At 38.9% G+C, this 23,978-nt stretch overlaps 1 protein-coding gene across 1 annotated transcript in view; it reads left to right on the top strand.

Moving 5' to 3' along the window:
* Positions 1-7,157, top strand: part of LOC106081395 (short neuropeptide F) — a 32,735-nt gene extending 25,578 nt beyond the window's left edge. The window contains exons 5-6 of the mRNA XM_059365739.1: positions 1,668-2,428; positions 5,575-7,157. Coding sequence (XP_059221722.1) covers positions 1,668-2,428; positions 5,575-5,637 — 824 coding nt within the window. The 3' untranslated portion in view covers positions 5,638-7,157. The remainder of the gene's footprint in view (positions 1-1,667; positions 2,429-5,574) is intronic.
* Positions 7,158-23,978: the final 16,821 nt, after the last annotated feature.

Raw genomic sequence — 23,978 nt, 5'->3', positions numbered from 1 at the left:
ATCGAGTAAGCGAGAGAATCTAGCAGGCGAGGGAATCGAGTAAGCGGGAGAATCGAGTAAGCGAGAGAATCGAGTAAGCGAGAGAATCGAGTAAGCGAGAGAATCGAGTAAGCGAGAGAATCGAGTAAGCGAGAGAATCGAGTAAGCGAGAGAATCGAGTAAGCGAGAGAATCGAGTAAGCGAGAGAATCGAGTAAGCGAGAGAATCGAGTAAGCGAGAGAATCGAGTAAGCGAGAGAATCGAGTAAGCGAGAGAATCGAGTAAGCGAGAGAATCGAGAATCGAATAAAATAGATTTAGACTACACAAAAAATGGAGTGCGTGTGAGCAGTGTGTAAAGACCAAAACAGAATGAGCGAATTGAGGAAAAATCCGTTGAAAAATTCAACCATGCAGACTAACGATAAAATCGGTTACCGAATAGCCGATAAAATCGGTTAAGCTTTTAAATCGCTGAATCGATTTCTGATGACCGGCAACGATGACCCTCGCTAAAAGCATTCTATCTCTCGTGATAAATAAACCAACTCGACAGGTCTCACACATTATTTCCATTACGCCATTCGTCTCAGTGTCCCTGCATCCAGGTGCCCTCTCCATATAGCAGTCACTTTATCATAAATGTATCCTTTTATTGACCTGAGTATCTCTTCGGAGAGAATAACGAAAGAGAGCATATTCCGAAAAAGAAAAAAACACGTAGGCGATGTGGTTGTGCAAAGAAGAAAGAACTTGGGCAAGAAAATCGCCTAAACGAAAAACTCGCGCAAGCGATAATATCGAGAAAGCGAAAAACTCGCATAAAATCGTATAGGCAAGCCTTTTACTCGAGCTAGCTATAAAACCACAGAAACACATTCACGCAAGCGATTAAATCGTGTAAGATATATAATCGCGTGGACGATAAAATCGCTCAAGCGCGCAAGCAATAAAAGGTGTACGTGATAAAATCGCGTAAGCCATAAAACTAGCGTAAGCCATTTAATTGAGGAAGTGATAAAATCGCTAGAGCGATAAGTTCGCTTTAGCAATAAAATCGCACAAGCGAAAAAATGGAGAAAGGGATAAAATCGTGTGAGCGATAAAATCGCGCAAGTGCTTAAATCACGCCAGCAACAAAACATTCAAGCCATAAAAACACGTAGACGTTAGAATCGCATGTTACACAATCGCGCAAGTGCTAAAATCGCGCAAGCGATAAATTCGCGCAAGCGATAAAATCGCGCAAGCGATAAAATCGCGCAAGCGATAAAATCGCGCAAGCGATAAAATCGCGCAAGCGATAAAATCGCGCAAGCTATAAAATCGCGCAAGCGATAAAATTTGTGAAATCGCAATGCAGAAAAACCCCGAAAGCAATAGAAAGAAAATTTGCCCACGAACATTCGAATGAGAACAACGAGGAAACTTTTCCCACATTAATGAAAACTGTCGCATTCAAGTTTTTTGCTGAATGATTGGGGACTTCCTTAATACATCCGAGACCAGTATCTGAGAAAATGATTAAATCACCCAAGGGTTGTGATATTAAAAGAGGTACATTAACATACTAATGGAGGGTACCAAGAAGTCGTACATTGACAAACCAATGGGTGGTACAAAGGGATCTTAGTTATGGTACATCGACAATTTTTATTGTACTTTTCTGTTCTCTCTCTCTCTTTGCAGATTCTCTCAACTCTTTGTACGACAATCTTCTGCAAAGGGAGTACATTGGTGCCATAGCATTTCCCAATCATCAGGTAGAGCGTAAGGCCCAAAGATCTCCCTCGCTGAGATTACGTTTTGGCCGCCGCAGCGACCCCGACATGCTAACGCAATTGCCCGAGAAGCGTTGGTTTGGCGATGTCAATCAAAAACCAATTAGATCACCTTCATTACGTCTACGTTTCGGACGACGCAGTGATCCCTCAATGCCTATGCACAGTCCCTTCGACATGCTAATGAATGCTCGTCAAACTCCCGAAACCTCCGAAGATTATAATGACATTTTTGGGAACTATTACGAACGTGTGGTTCGCAAACCCCAACGTTTACGATTTGGTCGTAGCCTACCTTACCAATCGGCTATGCCTGCACCACAATCAAGTGAAAATAATTTGGAGGCGGATACTGAGGAAGGTGCTAATGTTGATGCTGGTGATGCGGGTATCTCTAATTTGGATGATGAACTTTATAATTCTTTGATGCATTCACAAAAGTTACGCAATCTCTTGTTGAGTTTGAGGCAATTTGGCAATCAGGAGGGCAATAGCAATAATAACAACAACAACGATGAGTCTTCAACATCTGTGGAAAATGATATGGATGAATTTGAGAGAGCCATTCGTAAGCCAGCTCCTTTGCGATTACGTTGGGGTCGCAGCACTGGTGGACGTAGTACACAAGCCTTGAGTGAAGACAAAAACAAAATGGAATTGGAACAAAAGGTGAGTGGTGAAGGTAATAAAATCAGAAATCAAGTTTTTGGTACAAAAATCAGTAAGTGCACCTTGTTTTACACAATTTTTTGCAATTTTCCACTTGCTTTTGCCCAAAAGAGCGTTTGATACAGCCCCAATTTCCGTTTGGCATTAAAATCGTGTAAGCGATAAAATCGCGCAAGCGATAAAACGCACAATCAATAAAATCATGCAGGCGATATATTTACGCTAGCGATAAAATCGCGCAAGCGATAAATTCACGCAAGCGATAAATTCACGCAAGCAATATAATTACGATAGCGATAAAATGGAGTAAGGAATTAACATCGCGTAAGCCACCAAACCGCTTAGGTGATAAAATCGCGCAAGCAATAAAATCGCGCAATTAATAAAATCACGCAAGTGATACAATAACGCTAGCAATAAAATCACCCTAGCGATAAAATCACGCCAGCGATAAAATCATGCAAGCAATAATATCGCGCAAGCGATAAAATCACGCAATCGATAAAATAGCGTAAGCAATAAAAACTGCTCAGGTGGTAAAATCGGGTAAGCGAGAAAATGCGTTTATCCAAAAGAATCGCCAAGCTAGAAACCCGCTTCACACCTTCTCAATCTCTCTAGTGAATAGTAGCTGTCGATAGCACGTACTCTGCTTTATATAATTCTAAAATAAAACACAAACGTTATATTCTATCTATTTTGCGCTATAAAATAGCGCAAGCGATAATATCGTGTAAGAGATAAAATTGGGCGATAAAATCGGGTAAGCGTTAAAATTGCGTAAGCGATAAAATCGCGTAAGCGATAAAATTGTGTTAGTGATTAAATCGGATAAGCCATAAAATCCTAAGTCATAAAATCGGGTTAGCTATAAAATCTTAAAAAATAAAATCGCGTAATCGATTAAAAATCGCTTAAACGTTAAAAATCGCTTAAACGTAAATATCTTGTTGCCAATAAAATCGCGTAAAAAATATCATAGCCGATAAAATCGAATAAGCTAGAAAATCGACAAAGATTCGTGAATCCAAAAGAATCGCCAAGCTAGAAAACCGCGACAAAGGGAGCATTAAATAAGAGTGAAAAATTCAATACAAATTCACAAGCGATAATCACGCTCAAGCAATAAAATCGGGTAAGCGATGAAACTACTCAAGTGATTAAATCATGCAAGTGGCAAAATTGAGCAAGTGTCAAACTCGGGTAAGCGATAAAATCGACTAAGCAGTAAAATCAAACAAGCCAGTGAACGATAAAATCTCATAAACAGTAAAATCGTGGAAGAGATAAAATGGCACAAGCAATAAAATCACGGAAGCGACTAAATGGCGCAAGTCATAAAATCGGGCAAGTTATAAAATTGCACAAACTACAAAATTGTGTAAGCGATATAATCGTGCATACGATAAAATCGCCCAAACGATAAAATCGCTCAAGCAAAAAAATCGCATTAAAGATCAAATCGCTCAAGCGATAAAATCGGGCAAGCGATTAAATCGCGCAATCGATTAAATCGCGCAAGCGATAAAATCGGGCAAACGATTAAATCGCGCAAGCGATAAAATCGCGCAAGCGATAAAATCGCGCAAGCGATAAAATCGCGCAAGCGATAAAATCGCGCAAGCGATAACATCGCGCAAGCAATAAAATCGCGCAAGCCATAAAATATAATATCGGGTAAACGATAAAATCAGCCAGGCAAGAAAATCTTATAAAACCGCAATAGAGTTGTTATTGTAGCCACATTTTCATGTGGAGGTGACAATGCTCTTCAAGCTTCTGTATGTGAGCAAACTCCTTCCGATCCAAAGCACCGATCTCAGCGGGAATAATGTGGCCATTGGTTATTTAAAGGTGCCAATTACTCGAATTATTATATCGATCATCATAGGCATTCAGTATTTGTGCAAGAGCTGGTGCCTCCTGGCCTCGCACTGAGACTCTCCGCTCGAGTTGCAGCTACTCCGTATGGAGCATACCACTATCCGCAACCTGTGATCGCGCCCGGTAATTCGCAGCTAAGCTACTCGTGACAGCAATGAATACCACACTGATCGGACCTCAATGTCACAGATTGTGTTGTGTTCACAGCTATGCTGTGCCGTGCAACAAAGAGAGAATCACATAAGAGTGAAAAATTCGATAGAATTTCGTAAGCGATAATATCGCGCAAGCAATAAAATTACGCAGGCGATCAAATCGCGCAAGCCAAAAATCTCCCAAGCGATAAAATCACGCAAGCGATAAAATCGCTCGTGCGATAAAATAGCTCACGCAAAGAAATCGCACAAGCGTCTACTTACTACAATCAAGCAAGCCAGAAAATCGGCAAAGATTTGTGTATCCAAAAGAATCGCAACAAAGAGAGAATCACATAAGAGTTAAAAATTCGATAAGTTCGTAAGCGATACAATCGCAAAAACGTGTAAGCGATAAAATATCATAGGCGATAAAATGCGGTAAGCGATAAAATTAAGGAAGCGAGAAAATCGTCAAGGTTTCATTTATCAACAGGAATCGCAAAACTAAATACCGCCATAAAGAGAAAATCACGTAAGAATAAAAAATTCGATAGAATTTCGTAAGCGATAAAATCGCGGAAGCGATAAAATCGCGGAAGCGATAAAATCGCGGAAGCGATAAAATCGCGGAAGCGATAAAATCGCGGAAGCGATAAAATCGCGGAAGCGATAAAATCGCGGAAGCGATAAAATCGCGGAAGCGATAAAATCGCGGAAGCGATAAAATCGCGGAAGCGATAAAATCGCGGAAGCGATAAAATCGCGGAAGCGATAAAATCGCGGAAGCGATAAAATCGCGGAAGCGATAAAATCGCGGAAGCGATAAAATCGCGCAAGCGATAAATTCCCGCAAGCGATAAAATCCCGCAAGTGATAGAATCGCGTAAGCGATAAAATCGCGCAAGCGATAAAATCGCGCAAGCGATAAAATCGCGCAGCGATAAAATCGCGAAATTGATAAAATCGCGCAAGTGATAAAATCGCGCAAGCGATAAAATCACAATGGCGATAGTAGTTACCCTGCATAGTTATCGATAACTATGAAGCAGCTGTCAAAAACACTAACTCTCCCTATTTTATTTCTAGAAAAATAATCATAAAAATATTCTCTCTCTCTGTTTGCAGAAAAATATCTCACCCATAACCAATACTGTTGAGAAAACCGAAATTCACCAAAACAAAGACTAGATGCGTTACACCTCATGGAGAGCCACAAAGATGACTGGAAGAATGAATGCTTGAAGGGAAAAAGATTTGATGAAAGATACATGGAATGACTTATATAGAGCAAAAAATACAAAGTTTATTGTATGTATAAAACAAAACAAAAAAAAAAAACAAAACAAAATACAAAAGGACAAACTCTTTTTTGGAAAAATATTAATCAAACTTATAGAAGGACAAAAGCAAACTAAACCAAATATTTATGCAAAATAACTAAAACTTTTAAATATTCAAAACAAAAAACCCAAAAAAAAAAACTTCTTAAAGCATATACACAAATATATACAAAACAACAATTATACTAAATGGGAAACACAAACAAAGTCCATAAACTTTAACATAAAAAAAACAACAAAAATTTTTGATATTCTGGCAGAAATTTAAAAATAATTTTTATTTCTTTTGTTTAAAAAAAATTTTTAATTTTCTTAAAACAACTATTGTATATAAAGCCCCCAGAATTTCATTTTGTTTTTTTTTCTTTCATTTTAGTATATAAGCTAAAAAGCAGTATTAAAAAGTCTGCTAGCATGACAAAGAAGTAAACAATTAAAAAAAAAACAAAAAAAAATGTTGGCCCCTGTTAAGAAAGTGGAAAAAGATTATGAAACCGAAGCCCCTCCCCCTTCTACTCTTTACCCTTTACACCTCCAAAAAAAACAAAGCATTTAAAAGAAAACTCTTCTCCCTCTGTACTTAGGAGAAGCTCCGCTGAAACTCCATTTTTAAATTCGTGCTGCAAAAATCTAAAATTTTTAAACTTATTACATAAAAAAATGGAAAACAAAATTTTTCTTAAAACAACAAACAAGCCTAAAAAAAACTCTAAAAATAATAAAAAAAAATATAAAAAATATTTATATATATTTTTTTTTAATTTACACCATCATTATATAATATGAAAAAATTAACCAACCAATCTATAATAAAAAAAAATCTATATGAACTAAACAACTATTCAAATATTTGTAACGTATTATTCTATTTAAACGTAACCAATAAAAATTGTCTGTTATCTAAATTTGAAAAAATTCAACAAAAAACCCAAATTTATGTTGTTTTGATTGAGAGTTTAAAGAATCGGAAAATAAACAAAATTTTAAAATTATATTCCCCTTTACCTACCTTCTCCCAATCCCAAGAAGTTAAAGCAACCTCATCTTCTCCCTTTAACCTACAAACTTTAATTATTATAATGAGATATGTAAATGTAAATAGCAGAGATCCTTATTCAAAATCAACAATCAACACCCATACATTCATATACCAAAGAATGATAAACATGCAAACACACACAAACACCCATACACCCATACACCAGCAGAGAAACTCGTATATGTATAAAACTACCCAAAGAACTCAAACTCAAAAATATATTGAATAAAAAATAAATAAATAAATTATTATTATATAGAAATTGAGATTGAATTTAAAACTTTAATTTTGAAAAACTTAAATAAAAAAACAAACTTAACAAAACAGTAGAGGGAAAGTTTTCTTTATTTATAAAAAATAAAAACAATTGCTAACAACGAGGGTAAGTGCGTCATAAGTGTAAGATTTACCCATGAACATTACACTAAGGAATAGCTACCAAACTTCTCACATGTCAAAGAGTGGTGTCCATTTCAAGCATAGGCTCAATGATGGAGATAACTAACTCAGAAAATTCGTTTCAAATAATCCCACCAGGATTCGAACCTAGTTGCCATACGGTGTAATAGTCAGATATCTGCTGCACAATGGCCACCAAAAGATAGCATGAAAATTGGAGAGACATAGCTAGTCTGTCTTGCAGCCCATTTGTATTTCTGTCTGTCCAATTTTCATGAATCAAAAGACAGTCCTACAGATCTTTGGGTGTTGATGCACTCTCCAACCTCTTCTTAGGGGCAGCCCAATGGAACCAAATATTCCCTGGACCCAGATGATGGTGTAATCAGAACTTAGCCTTATCGGAGATCGAAACCATTCGAGTAGATAGGGGACCCGGAGGTGGCCCCACCAGAGAATCTATAACTCCATGTAGCTTACTCATGCTTTCATGCCCTAGAGTCAATGTTACTCGTAGCGTACTCATACTCATAGAGTCGATATCACAACCAATCAGAATGGTATAAACAAAGAGAATGGCAAATTACACTAAGCAACAGCCAATATGAGCGAATGCCCAAGCGATAGCTAAGCATAAACAGCAAATGTGAAAATGCACCACCATGTAAAGCTGGCAAAACATCGATGGCACTATCGATATTTTATTTTTTGTCTGAAATCGATTGATATTTTTCCTATCGTCAGTTTATTTTTTTATTTTTTTAGTAGTTTATTTTTTTTACAAAATTGAACAATAATAACAGATCTGACACTGAATATATCCTTTAAGATAAATTGCGTCTATAGAGGGCGCCATTTTATCCGATTGGGCAAATGATGATTTCTCTCAAAACTTCCAACCGACTTTATTAATCTTGGTTATATTCAGTCTGTGCATTGATGTTGATTCTATATTAATCTATCTCCTGATTTTTACTTCTCATTTTCGTTTTAATGTCGATAGTTTGCCAGCTCTAACACCATACTGGCCAGTGAACTCTTTTCACTGTCACAGCCGCTAAACTCATTCCGCTGATTTTGCTACAATTCTTATACACTTTTTAGGAGAATGCAAAGGTGATGCATATTTTGTACAAAGAACTTAGATGTAAGAAATATTTGTATGTATTAGTTGTAAGTGTATTGAAAATATTGATTTTGGGGAACCATCGAATGACGCCAGCAGAGCCGATCATTTAGTATAAATTCGATGGCATTCAACCAAAGAAACACTTTCAATAAAGTAATGTCTATCAGACATATAGTTGCATGCCCAGAAAACCTTGTTAGGTTAGGTTGAAAATGCCACATGCCACTATGGACATACACCTAAGCCAGAAATCGGCTTGTTGTGCGCTCTAAAAACTATAAAGTAACCTCTAAAAAGAAAATTTAAAGTTAGGAATTCTGTGCTACTTACAAAATCCTTAATTGTTTTCAATACCACTCCCCTAAGTTGGTTCATGTCTGGTATTGTGTCCCCACCTAAGTGCCGTTATCTGTTAGCTGCTAAAGCCGGGCAATGAGAAAGGAAATGCTCCAACGTCTCATCATCTTCCCCGCATGCCTTACACATGCTATCACTTGACGCACCGATTTTACATAAGTGAGCTCGTAGTCCTATATTTCTCGTTATGATACCAATAGCTATACTGACCTCCTTCTCACTTTCTTTCAGTAATAGCCTTGCTTCTCCGGATCTGGATCCCCCCATAGGATTTTTGCCATCGTACTCACTGTTTCGCTGTTCCACGGGGTTGCATGCGCATTCGTCACCCACACTCTTAATTCGGACTGTGTCGACCCGAAAGGCTTCGGGTTAACCAAGTTTATTGACGGCAGTACTCTGGCCTTCACCACCAAATCGTATGCCCTTTCATTCCCCCTTATTCCCTTATGGCCCAACACCCAAACGTTGCGGATTTTGTCATCCTCAGAGAAGCCGTTAGTCTCCGTCTTACACTGCAAGTCTGTTCGTGACCTCAACACCGGTTTTTATTGCCCAATTTTACTGTCCGTAAAGATGTTCACACTCGACGTCATCGGGTTAGTACCACACCATCTCACGCATTCCGTGATCGCCTGGATCTCCGTCTGCAGGACCGTATTATTGTCAGGCAGTCTCAAACAAACCTCAGTGCCTGGCTTCTCAATAAAGACCCCAGGCCCACTCTGTCCTCTAGCTTTGATCCATCCGTGTAACATGATTTTCCAGATGGCAATATTAAGGTTCCGCCAACCCAAGACTGTGACGCTGGCGGCAGTGCCTCGCACTCGAATGGAGGTATCCGAATGGAAGCTTCTTCCCTTCCTTCCAGGTTTCCTATCGTCGCCTTGATTATACCGCGATGGTATGAGCTGCTCTAATCCTCAATTCATTCTCCCATCGCCTTAAGTCTCATTGCCGCAGTGGCTGTCTCACACTTAATCTGTATGTCGATGGGTCGGATATCTAGAATAATCTCCAGTGCCCTAGTGGGCGTGGTCCTCATCGCTCCGCCTAAGCCAAGACAACATGTTCTCTGAACCTGTTGTGTGGTTACACTTTTTCGCCATATTAGTCCCCCAAACTACTTAGGCGTAAGTAAGTATTGGTCTAATCACGCTCCTGTAGAGCCAGTGGGCTATCCTCGGACTCAGGCCCCATTTCGAGCCAACGGCCCGTCTACATAGTGCTCAACATCTGTGAGCCTTCTTAGTACGTACAGTCTTTTAATTTTACATGGCGATCCTGCCTGCCTTGCATGTATAAAAGTCACAACTGTTCCTGATTGGCTTCCATGATCAAAGTCATACTTGTTATCCGCAAGACGAATTAGAGGATACTGGCAAGACTCTCCGGGCAATCCGATGCAAGCCAGGATCGTAGATAGAATGACCGAGCCAGGTCCCAAACCTTAAACCATGGCCGGGTATTGGAAGCGGACGAATAAAACAAACAAAGTCGATCAAGAATCAGTGGTGCCCGCAGTCCAACCGCCAAAAAGACGAGTTGGATATACCTGGCGCGTCAAGAAGGAAAAGGCGATACAATGGGAAAACCGTAAGCTTATTGGAGAAAAATCGACGAGATCGATTTCTCCCAAAGCAATACCTCGATTCAAGAATAAAAACAAGTAAAAAGGCATTAGTTCGGCCGGGGCGAATTTTGGATACCCAGCACCTCGGGTATATATGTAAACCACCTTCCATCATAATCCATTGAAAAAATGGTAATTTATGCCCCCATCACAGCTATATCCAAATATGGTCCGAAATGGACCAAATTCAAGTCATTGTTCAATTTTGTAGAACAGAATATAGGTCTTTTTCAAAGCAATATTCAAAGTCACTGTGTCAAATTTCAGAGAAATTGGATTAAAAATGCCCTATAGTGCCAAGACCTTAAATCGAGAGATCGATCTATATGACAGCTATATCCAAATCTGGACCGATCTAAAACAAAATTAAAAATTAATTCTAAGGGCTTAGCACAACTCACTGATCCAAGTTCAGCGAAATTGGACAATAAATTCGCCGTTTATGGACTCAAGACCTTAAATCGAGAGATCGCTCTATAAGGCAGCTAAATCCAAATCTGGGCCGATCTGAATCATCTTCAAGAAGGATATCGAGGGGCCTAACACAACTCACTGTCCCAAAACTTCGGCGAAATCGGATAACTAATGCGCCTTTTAGGGGCCCAAAACCTTCAATTTAGAGATTGGTCTATATGGCACCTATATCCAAATCTAAACCAATCTGGGCCTAAATGAAGAAGGATTTTGTAGGGACTACCACAACTCACTGCGTTAAATTTCAGCGGAATCAGACAAAAAATGTGGCTTTTATGGACCTAAAACCTTTGAGAGAATGGACTATATGACAGCTATTTCCTAATCTGGACCGATCAGGGCCAAATTGAAAAAAGATGTCGAATAGCCTAACGCAACTCACTGTGCCAAAATTCAGCAAAATCGGATAATAAATGAGGCTTTTATGGGCCTAAGACCTTAAAACGAGTGATCGGTCTATATGGGGGCTATATTAAGATATAGTCCGATTTAGCCCATCTTCATACTAAACCTGTCTACGGACAAAATAAAGAATCTGTACAAAGTTTCAGCTCAATTTGATTATCTTTAAAAGACTGTAGCGTGGTTTCAACAGACCGTTCGGCAGATGGACGGACGGACATAGCTAGATCGTCTTTGATTTTTACGACGATCAAGAATATAAGGGGTGATGTTTTAGCTATTATGTTTTTCTCAACACTGGTTACAACAGCTCACTCACGTTTTGTCATGTCACTTCTTTGACCAAAGGACGAACGCTATTGATTTTGGTACAAATCGGTTCAGATTTAGATATAGCTCCCATATATATGTATTGCCCGATTTGCACTTAAATGGCCGTAGTAGCTACAATTTTCAACCGATCTGCACAAAATTTGGCACGGACTGTTTCGTTACTGATTTTAACATATTTGCAAGATTTCATTAAAATCCATTCAGATTTAGATATAGCTCCCATATATATGTCTCTGTATGTAGTATTAATTATATTTTTCTATTTCTAATTAATTATGAAAAAAAAATGTCTAACAAAGCCATTGCGTGGGCGAATATTACAACAAATTTCTAAAATTGCATAATATATGCAACAAACCCTATCCTTCGGTGGTCGGGGGTATATTCAAAGAACCACAAATTTGGTAATCAGATTAGTGCACTATTCCCAAAACCTTGCATTTGGGTAGTATAGTCATGATAAGGCCATATTTGGATGACGCCTTTGGATATTTTTATGTAAACACCTAACAAAATTTTAATTTAACCTATACTAATATCAATAAGGTGCGGTTTAGCCGGTCTCATACTACATGGTCTTTACAATCAATTTAAAACTTTTCATCATCTCTTGATTGCCGATATCCTCTCAAAACCAATTAAATTGCCAAGAAAAATCAAATGTTTAGGTTTTACGATTTACAGCACTACATAACGATGGCAATTTAAAATGATTAAATTAAAGATTTACTCATCTTTATGCATTCACTCCCCAATCTGGCCTGAAGTTTAACAATGAATTTTAAATGTGGCATTTATTAAAAATCACTTCCAATTCAAATCCGTAATTGAGTGGAAAATCATGTAAGGAAATCATTGCACACACACACACAGGTAGGTATATGTAATCAACAGTAATGTAGGGAGAAATTAAAATGTGCAGAATATAAGAAATCAAACAATGCAGAGTAAAAGTAATTAGAACCAGTAAGAAAAGGCAAACGTCGGAGCACCCACTATATAATACCCTTCACCTACCCTACAATCATAAATTTGGAAGCTACATCTTAATCTGGACCGACTTTTCTCGAACAGATCGTTTGAAAATTGTTGTTACTACGGCCACATAAGTGCAAATCTGGCGATAAAAATATTGCAAATTGCAAATTTTCCCCATGAACGTTCCACTAAGGAACAGGGGCAAACTTCTCACCTATCAATGAGTGCAGTCCAATTCAAGTTTAAGCTCAATGATAAGAGGCCTCCTTTTTATAACCGAGTCCGATCGGCGTGCGGCACCTCTTTGGAGAGAAGTTTGGCATATTGCCTCACAAATGTTGCCAACATTAGAAGGGGAAAGCCACCGCTGAACATTTTTTCTAATGGTCTCGCGTTCGAAGTCATAGGCGAACATGCTAACCTCTGCGCTACGGTGGCCTCCATGGCGATAAAAATGTATGAGAGCTATATCCAAATCTAAACCGATATTGATGAAATCTTTCAAATATTTTAAAATCAGTAACAAAACAAACCATGCCAAATTTTGTGCAGATCGGTTGAAAATTTTAGTTACTACACCCATTAAAGTAGTATATGGTAGCTATATCTACATCTGAACCGATTTTGATGCAATCTCTCAGATAGGTTCAAATCAGTAACAAAACAATCAGTGCCAAATTTTGTGCAGATCGGTTGAAAATTTTAGCTACTACAGACATTAAAGTGCAAATCGGGCTATACATATCTATGGGAGCTATATCTAAATCTGAACCGATTTTGATGAAAATTTGCAGATATTTTAGAATTAGTAAGAAAACAATCCTCTCCGAATTCTATACAGATCGGCTGAAAATTTTAGTTACTACGGCCTATTAAGTGGAAATCGGGCGATACATATATATGGGAGCTATATCTAAATCTGAACCGATGATGATGAAGTCTTGCAAATATGTTAAGATAAATAAGGAAACAAACCGTGTCAAATTTTGTGCAGATCGGTTGAAAAATTTAGTTATTACGGCCATTAAAGTGCAAATCGGGCGATACATATATATAGGAGCTATATCTAAATCTGAACCGATTTTGTAAAAATCTTACAAACATGTTAAGATCAGTAACAAAACAATCCGTGCCAAATTTTGTGCAGATCGGTTGAAAAATGCAGTTACTAGGCCATTAAAATTCAAATCGGGCGATACATATATATGGGAGCTATATCTTAATTTAAACCGATTTTTATCAAAATCCATAGCGTGCGTCCTTGGACCAAAAAAGTGACAAGTGCCAAATTTCGTGACGATTGGACAACAAATATGCAAATGAAATGCAAATTTTGCCCATGAACATTCCACTAAGGAACAGGGGCAAACTTCTCACATATCAATGAGTGCAGTCCGATTCATGATTAAGCTCAATGATAAGGGTCCTCCTTTTATAGCCGAGTCCGAACGGCGTGCCGCAGTGCGACACCTCTTTGGAGAGAAGTTTTACATGGCATAGTACCTCACAAATGTTGCCAGCATTAGGAGGGAAAACCACCGCTGAAAATGTTTTCTGATGGTCTCGCCAGGTTTCGAACCCAGGCGTTCAGCGTCATAGGCGGACATGGTAACCTCTGCGCCACGGTGTCGTCCATATATGGTGCATACAAATGCACTAAGTTATAATACCCTGCACCACATTGGTGGTGTAGGGTATACAAACAGGATATATAACAATTTAAAACTTTATTTTAGAAAAAAAAAACAAGTAAAAGAGTGCTAAGTTCGGCCGGGCCGAATCTTGTGAACCCACCACCATGAATTCTGCTAAAATATAGGAGCTACATCTGGTTATAGACCGATTTTGACCGTACTTGGCACAGTTGTTGAAAGCCATAAAAGAACACTATATGAAAAAATTCAGCCAAATCGGATAAAAATACGCAGCTTGTAAGGACTCAAGGAGTTAAATCGTGAGATATATCATTTTCTTGACCGATTTGAACCGTACTTGGCGCAGTTATTGAAAGCCATAAAAAGACACTACATGCATTTCAGCAAAAATTGGAGAAAAACTTCGGCCTTTAGCTCATGAAGTTAAATATAACACTTTGTGCAAAATTTTAGCCTAATCGGACAAAAATTGCGACTTCCAGAGGCTCAGGAAATCAAATCGGGAGATCTGTTTATATGGGAGCTATATCCGGTTATAGACCAATTTGGACCGTACTTGGCTCCGTTATTGGAAGTCATAACAGAATACTATGTGCAAAATTTCAGCCAAATCGCACAGAAATTGCGGCTTGTAAGAACTCAAGAAGTTAAATCGGGAGATCGGTTTATATGGGAGCTATAACAGGTTATAAACCGATTTCAACCATACTTGGAAGTCGCAGTACTTGTTGGAAGTCGTAGCGAAACACCACGTACAAAATTTCAGCCAAATCGGATAAAAAAATGACGCTTGTATGGGCTCAATAAGTCAAATCGGGAGATCGGTTTATATGGGAGCTATATCAGGTTATAGACCGATTTGAACCGTGTTTGGCTCAGTTGTTAAAAGTCATAACAGAACTCTGCATGCAAAGTTTCAGCCCTATCGGACAAAAATTGCAGCCTCCAGGGGCTCAAGAATTGAAATCAGGAAATCGGTTTATATGAAGCTATATCTAAATCTGGACCGATATGACCCATTTGCAATCCCCAACAACCTACATCAATGTTAAGTATCTGTGCAAAATTTCAAGCTGCTAGCTTCACCCGTTCGACCGCTATCGTGATTTCGACAGACGGACGGACGAACATGGCTAGATCGATTCAGTATAAGAGCTGGCAAAATATCGATGGTACTATCGATATTTTATTTTTTGTCTCAATATCGATTGATATTTTTCCTCTCGATACTATCGGCAAAGTTAATTTTTTTGCAAAATTGAACAAAAATAAGCCATCCGGCATTGAATGTGTTGTTTAAGATACATTGCCCCTATAGAGGGCGCAATTATCATCCGATTGGGCTAACATTTTGTATAATAATTTTTTTTTACGATTTCCAACAGACGTTAATAAATATTGTTTTATATGGTCTGTGCTTTGATATTGTTTATATATAAATCGATCTCTTTGATTTGTATACCCACCACCATAAGATGAGAGTATACTAATCTAGTCATTCAGTTTGTAACACCTCGAAATATTCGTCTAAGACCCCATAAAGTATTTATATTCTTAATCCTCTCGACTTTCTGAGTCGATCTAGCCATGTCCGTCTGTTGAAATCACGATAGAGGTCCAACGCGTAAAGCTTGCGATTTGACTTCTTGAGCCCCTGGAAACCGCAATTGTTATCCAATTAAGCTGAAATTTAGCATGTAGTGTTCTTTTATGATTTTCAACAACTCTGCGAAGTACGGTTCAAATCGGTCAAGAACCTGATGTGGCTCCCATAAAAACTGATCTCCCGATTTTACTTCTGAGCCTCTGAGAGCCGCAATTTTTGTCCGAATTGGCTGAAATTTTTGCATGCGGTTTTCTGTTGCGACTTCCGGCAATTGTGCCAAATACGGTCCAAATCTGTCTATAGCCTGATATAGCCCATATAAACGGATCTCCCGATTTGATTGCTTGAGCCACTGAAGGACGCAGTTATCATTCTATTTGTTGTTCTGTTATCACTTTCACCAACTGTGTCAAGTACGGCCCAAATTGGTCTATAACCTGATATAGCTCTCATATAAACCGGTCATCGGATCTTCCGTATTCGGTTCCTAAAAGCTTTAATTTATGCTGGTTGGACAGAATTTGTTTATGTAGAATAGAATAATGCCCTTCAAGTAATTTTTTTTTATATACCGTAGCGCAGAGGTTACCATGTCCGCCTATGACGCTGAACGCCTGGGTTGGAAACCTGGCGAGACCATCAGAAAAAAAATCTCAGCGGTAGTTCTTCCCTCCTAATGCTGGCAACATTTGTGAGGTACTATGCCATGTAGAACTTCTCTCCAAAGAGGTGTCGCTCTGCGGCACGCCGTTCGGACTCGGCTATAAAAAGGAGGCCCCTTATCATTGAGCTTAAAAACTTGAATCGAACTGTACTCATTGATATGTGAGAAGTTTGCCCCTGTTCCTTAATGGAATGTTCATGGACAAAAATTGCAAATTGCAATAGATTTTTATCAGTATTCATGGTGGTGGGTTCCCAAGATTAGGCCCGGCCGAACTTAGCACACTTTTACTTGTTACTTCTGATTTTCGTTTGAAATATAGGCGATGGGAAAATAACGATAGTATCTATACTATCGATATTTATATAAGAAATATCGAAAATATCGAATATTGCGACTATCGATATTTTGCCAACTCTACTCATATACTATATACTTAATGGGGTTCTAGATCAATATTTCGAGGTGTTACAAACGGAATGACTAGATTAGTATATGCCCATTCTATGGTGGAGGGCATAAAAAGTTGAATATCTGGCTTTTGTCAAGGGAAACAGAAACATATTATTGTAAGACCAGCAGTCATGTAGACCCTTTTCTACAAAGAGACATCACCTCGGAGCACATGGTTCAGATGCGGATATAAAAAGGATGTCTTTTATCATTGAGCTTAAATTCGAATTGAAAAACGCTACACTTTAATAGGATATTGGGAAAATACTTAAAATTTTATTTGAAACCTAAAAATGTTGTTGTTGCAGCAGTGTATTGTACATTAAAACCTAGTGAACCTAATAATAACACACTAGAGTTATATACAAGCGAATCATATGCAATTCATGCAAAAATCTCAAAAATTAACTACTTATGGTTTGCGAAACATATAAAAATTACTACTAATTACATTAATTGTCGAAACACCTTAATGTTTCTTTCATACTAACATAACCATATGAACGGTATTTTGTTGACTGGATTTAAGGTAATTTCCCATGACTTCCTCTGTGTGTGTGTGAATGTTTCTTCTGCTTGTAGCATGAGCCGGAAGGAGACACAACAACGCATAACAAAACAAAAACTGTTACTGTTAAAAGCATAATGCCATTTATGACGCCAAACATGCAAAGCTACGGTATTTTAGAAAATATGAAAAAGTTAAAGCCAAACATATAAAGCAAAGCCAATGCATATGCAAACGCCTGGATGAAACAACATTAACACCAGTGAAAACAATAATATTTAATGGAAGAAAATGTGGGCAATAACAACAAAAACAGAAAAGGTGAACCAGGATTTAACACCAGCTTCCAATATGTCAAATGGGGTGGTTAGACAAATAAAACAAAAAAATAAAATAAAACAATATAGAATAAAAACAAGTAAAAACGTGCTAAGTTCGGCCGGGCAGAATCTTATATACCCTCCACCATGGATTGCATTTGTCGATCTCTTTTCCCGGTATTTCTTTTTAGGCAAACAAAGGATAAAAGATAATAATTGATATACTATTGAAACTATATCAAGTTATGGTCCGATTCGGGCCATCATTGAATTGAATGTTGGAGACTATAGTAGCAATCATTGGGTAAAATTTCAGCCAATTCGAATAAGAATTGCGCCTTTTAGGGGCTCAAGAAATAAAATAGAGAGATAGGCCATAGACCGATTCAGACCATATTTGGCGAGTATATTGAAGGTCATGGGAGAAGCAGTTGGATAAAATTTCATCCAAATCGGATAATAATTGCGCCCTCTAGAGGCTGAAGAAATCAAGATCTCAGATCGGTTTATATAACAGCTATATCAGGTTATGGACCGATTTGAACAATACTTTGCACAGTTGTTGAAAGTCATAACGAAACACGTTATGCCAAATTTCAGCCAAATCGGATAGGAATTGCGTCCTCTAGAGGCTCAAGAAGTCGTGACCCCAGATCGGATTTGAACAATACTTTGCACAGTTGTTGGAAATCATAACAAAACATCTCATGCAAAATTGCAGCCGAATCGGATAGGAATTGCGCCCTCTAGAGTCTCATGAAGTCAAGACCCGCAATCGGTTTATATGACAGCTATATCAGGTTATGGACCGATTTGAACCATACTAGACACAGTGGGTGGAAGTCTTAACGAAACACGTCGTGCAAAATTTCAGCCAACTCGAATAAGAATTGCGCCCTCGAGAGGTTCAAGAAGTCAAGATCCAAGATCGGTTTATATGACAGCTATATCAAAACATTGACCGATATGACCCACTTACAATCACAACCGACCTACACTAATAAGAAGTATTCTTGCTAAAGCTTTACTAGCTTTACTCCTTCGAAAGTTAGCGTACTTTCGACAGACAGACGGACGGACAGACGGACGGACAGACAGACGAACAGGCGGACGGACAGACGGACGAACAGATGGACGGACAGACGGACGAAAAGACGGACGTACAGACGGACGGACTGACGGGCGGACGGACATGGATCGACTTAAAATGTCATGACGATCAAGAATATATGTACTTCCAATGGTGGAGGGTATAAAAATAAAACAAATTAATAATATGAAAAAAAAATTAAATAAAATAAAAATTGTAGAACAAAATATTGGTCTTTTTGTCAGCTCTATCTACGACACGACACGGATCCCTAATATAAGTCACTGCGTCAAATTTCGGCGAAATCGGACAATAAATGGGCATTTTATGGGCCCAAGACCTTAAATATAGAGATCGGTCAATATATCAGCTATATCCAAATCTGGACCGATCTGTGCCATATTGCAGAAGTATGTCGAGCTTAACTTAACTTAAGTCACTGTCTCAAATTTCGGCGAAATCGGACAATAAATGAGCATTTTATGGACCCAAGACCTTAAATACATAGATCGATCAATATGTCAGCTATATCCAAATCTGAACCGATCTGGGCCAAATAGAAGAAGGTTGTTGAGTGGCCTAACATAACTCACTGACCGAAATTTCATCAAAATCGGATAATAAATGTGGCTTTTATGGACCTAAGACCTTAAACCGGTACATCGATCTATTGGGGGTTATATCAAGATATAGTCCGATATAACCCTTCTTCAAACTTAACCCGCCTATGAAAATAAAACAGGTAATAGCGTGCTAAGTTCGGTCGGGCCGAATTTTAGGAACCCACCACCATGGACTCTGCTAAAATATGGGAGCTATATCTGGTTATGGACTGATTCAGACCGTATTTAGAACAGTTGTTGAGAGTCATGACGGAACACCATGTGCAAAATTTCAGCCAAATCGGACAAAAACTGCGGCTTGTAAGGGCTCAAGAAGTCAAATCGGGAGAGCAGTTTATATGAGGGCTATATCTAAATCTGAACCTATGTGACCCATTTGCAATCCCCAACGACCTACATAAATATTAAATATATATGCTAAATTTACGCGTTCGACGGCTATCGTCATTTCGACAGACGTGCGGACATGGCTAGATCGACTCAGAACGTCGGGACGATCAAGAATATATATACTTTATGGGATCTTAGACGAATATTTCGTGGTATTAAAAACGGAATGACTAGATTAGTATGCTCCCATCTTATAGTGGTGGGTAAAAAAAGTCACAGTTTGGTGCGGTTTATGGGCTGGTGGCATCATTGGACCGCACTTCTTCAAAGATGATGCGAATCGTAACGTAACTGTGAATGGTTAGCGCTACATTTTATTTCACGTTCGGGACCGGTCTATTGGCCGCCTAGATCGTGCGACTAAACGCCTTTAGACTATTTTTTATGGGGCCATGTTAAAGCTCATTTCTGTACAGACAAGTCCGCTTCAATTGACTCATTGGAATACAACATTGAAGCATTTATCCGAGAGATATGGGCCGAAATGTTGGAAAGAGTATGCCAAAATTGGACTAAGCGGATCGACCATTGGAGGCGCAGTCACGGTCAACATTTGCATGAAATAATCTTCAGACATTAAATTATATAGACCGTACTATCGATACAGATAAAGATTTCGTGCATTTTTCCGAATTGTATGTGTTTTTTTTTTTTTTTTGAAAAACTTTTTTATAACTCTTAGAAATTTACCCTTTATAATTGGTACACAGATGTCTTCCTCTTGGAACATGAACTGGAGGTGAATCACCAGCGGGGGTTCTCCAAAAAATTTAGTGTATCGGGCAGGGGTGCCCTATAAGTTGGTTTGTTGTTGTTGTCGTAGTAATCTGTTGTGCACTGAGGCGGCAACTCTTGTCCAATAAAGGACTCCATCGGCACTTGTAACCGGCTGCCATGGTATTGCTATAGATTTATCGAAATGTGGGATATATGGGTCTTTGAAATCTCCTTCCCTTTAGATTGCAGGGAACATAATAGCCTTTAATTAAATTTACTTAAGCATCATATTTGAAAACTTTTTAAGATTCGATTAAAAAATAGATTGAATCAATTAATTTTTTAATTGAAAATTAAAAAATTTTAAATCACCATTGTAATTGAACACATTTTCAGATTCAATTAAAAAATAATTTAATCAATTACATTTTTGAATATGGCAAAATTTTAATCACAACTGAAGTTGAAAAAAGAATCATATTCAATTAAAAAATGATTGAATCAATTAATTTTTTTTAGTGAAAACGATTTATTTTCAATTAAATTTTTAATTGAAAACAATTTTATTATCAATTAAATTTTTAATTGAATTTTTTTTTGGTACCGGCGAGTTAGAGCTTTACAAGGTGTTTATACTACCGGTTAGCAGTTGTATCCTAGTTAATGGCCTAGTTTCAGACCCGGCATCAGTGGCCTACTGTCTGGCCATAATCGCTTGGTATTAAAGGACTTTAATATGCGCCATGTTTTATAACATTGTCCTCTAGATAACGACAAGAGGGGCATGCCTTTGGCAGAGCAGATTGACAAATCCACATTTTGCGTGATGAATGAGAACGCCCCCACTGATTTCCTGAGTGGCATATTCTGGCAAGCCGTAATTTTTTTGAGATCAGACCAACTCCCCATAACACTCACCATTGACCGACCACCCGATTTTATAACCTTAGAAGAAGGCCAATTGGCTTCAAAAAGTACTTAAATCGGCGCTTCAGTGAGCTACCACCTCCCCCAGACCTGCTGGTTGCTGAGAGGAAATTTCGAGACATCATTAGCACAGCAAGCACTCGGTCGAATTCCCAGTGCGGTCCAACATCCTGGCGCAGGCAGCGATACTCGCAGACGTGCGTGATAGGACTCGCTGCACCGATTCTAGTGATCCCAAAATCAGGGAACTGAATCTGGAAATCAATAGTGCGGTCAAAGAACTTAAGCGGAATTTATGGATAGAGCACTGGAAGCAGTGTAACTTAGTCGCTAGCATTGGCACTTTAATCACTTGCGAACCCCTACAAGGGAGATCACTTAACGCAGACCGAAATCCAAAATAATTTCGAGGGGGCCGCCGGAGCAACGAACCGACCGCCGACCGGCGAACGCCGCAGTGCGACACCTTGTTGGGACAAGTTTTTACCTGGCATAGTCCCTTACAAATTTTGTCGGCACTAGGAGGGGATAGGTTAGGTAAGAGTGGCAGTCCTTTACAGAGACACTAAAACAATTTTAAGTCCATTTTGATACCACAATAGCGACAGATCAAAGCTTCTGGTGGGAATCGAACCCACAACCCCCAATCTGGTAATCCGAGCACGTTAAAAACTCAGCTAATGGGGCGCCTTAGGATCAACACCACTGAAAATTTTTCTGATGTTCTCGCCAGAATTCAACCTCAGGCGTTCAGCGCATAGAAGGATATGCTCATCTCTGCATTCTGATGGGCTCCGGATATACAATATCCAATAATGGTCCCATCTGGATTATAGTCGGCTGTCGAAGAGTCTTTTATCACCGATCCTAATTTCTTCAAATCGAAATGATAGACAAAGCACTGTGGTGGTCTTGGAACAAAAATTTAACCAACATTTTAAGTTTATTTAAACATTTTTTACGAACCCCTATCCTAAGTTGGATAGCAATTCAAATATGATCCTTTCCATTTCAATTTTCGACTTTTCTCTACACCCTATTATAACAGACAATTTACTCGGAAAACCTACAATTTGTTGTACTTGCCTTCGAGCTGTTGGTGAACGGAGGCGGCAGGATTTAACGAGGCCATTATAAAGTTAATTATAAGCGACAACACACAGAAGCATTGTTGGGTTATTTGGCAAAAAAACAAAAAAAAAACATGCAAAGCAAACGACTGCAAACGACTATGACAACAATCAAAACAACTGGAATGAATGACACACAAGGCGGTTTCACACACATACACACACACATCGATAACAACCCCAACCACTAAACACAACGATGCAATCAAACTCTCAGAAAACAACAGGTGAGCATTAAGGTAAGCACAGTCGGACACAAACACATGTACACACACACCCACATACCAACAAGCATGCATATAAAATCTCCATAACAAACCTTAAACTTTTTGAGACTCAATGTACTTAGAATTTTGTGTGCATTGTGTGTAAACCAATTGTAAAATGGATAAGGGAAAGAGAGGAAGGGGAAGTGAGGACAAAGTCTATCTTTCACTCTCAGAACTTGTAGTACCTTGGGTATGCATAATTATAGCCCTCCATAGCCCTGTAACATAATCTAACATTGTTTCTAACACGCATACACAGAAAAGAAATAATAAAAACAAACATTACCACACATAACTCCACACCAGGGATGCCATAAGAGGTAGAATTTTTCGACAAAGCTTTTGGTCTTATGGGATTGACACTCATTAATGGTATATATTGATTTCCAACCCTCATATATAAAATGTTGTAATGGAGAGCGTAAGTCCAGACCTACTTTGAGTCCAACAGTTTCTAGTTTTCTTGAGGTCAGATCTAAGTACTCTACGACCTCAAAACACTACACTACTACGTAAGTCAGCAAGACCCAGTGGCTATCAACGAGGTCCATGTAGGATCAATTCCATGGCAGTTGGTTGTACGGGCCAGATTGGCCCGATGCAGTCCTCATCGGCAACGGATGCCGCCTCAATGTACGTGTCCTTCCTTTTTTCGTCATGAGAGAGGCACATCCTCAGCTGCCTTCTCCGTACACTTCTGTTGCATGCCGAGAATAAAAATAAACTCGGAGCCTGGTTCTGTTCGGTTTGCCAGCACCGCCTTCATCATCGGTCGGTGTCGGTGAGGTGCCTGGAGTAGGTGCATTTGCAATCTTGCTCTGGCCTTACGTTATTACGGGAGTATAGTCGCACTGAATGTGCTTCCAGGTGAGGTGCGAACATAGACAGCAGTGGGTCGCAAGCGTCGTCGTCGTCGCCTTCGGCATCCTTGTCGTGGGAATATGTGATCCCTCCGACTTCTCAAAACCAAGGCCTTCACGCCTTGGTAACGACCAGCAGGGCATAGCTTTGGCAGAGCAGATTGAAGGCTACACGTTTTGCACCGTGCACGAGGATGCCCCCACTAGAATTAGGAGGAGGTGCAGCCAGACAT

Source organism: Stomoxys calcitrans, chromosome 3 (assembly GCF_963082655.1).
Source record: "Stomoxys calcitrans chromosome 3, idStoCalc2.1, whole genome shotgun sequence".
Taxonomy (NCBI): domain Eukaryota; kingdom Metazoa; phylum Arthropoda; class Insecta; order Diptera; family Muscidae; genus Stomoxys; species Stomoxys calcitrans.
The sequence above is the reverse complement of the archived record's forward strand: the minus strand, read 5'-3'. Positions and strand labels throughout refer to the sequence as shown.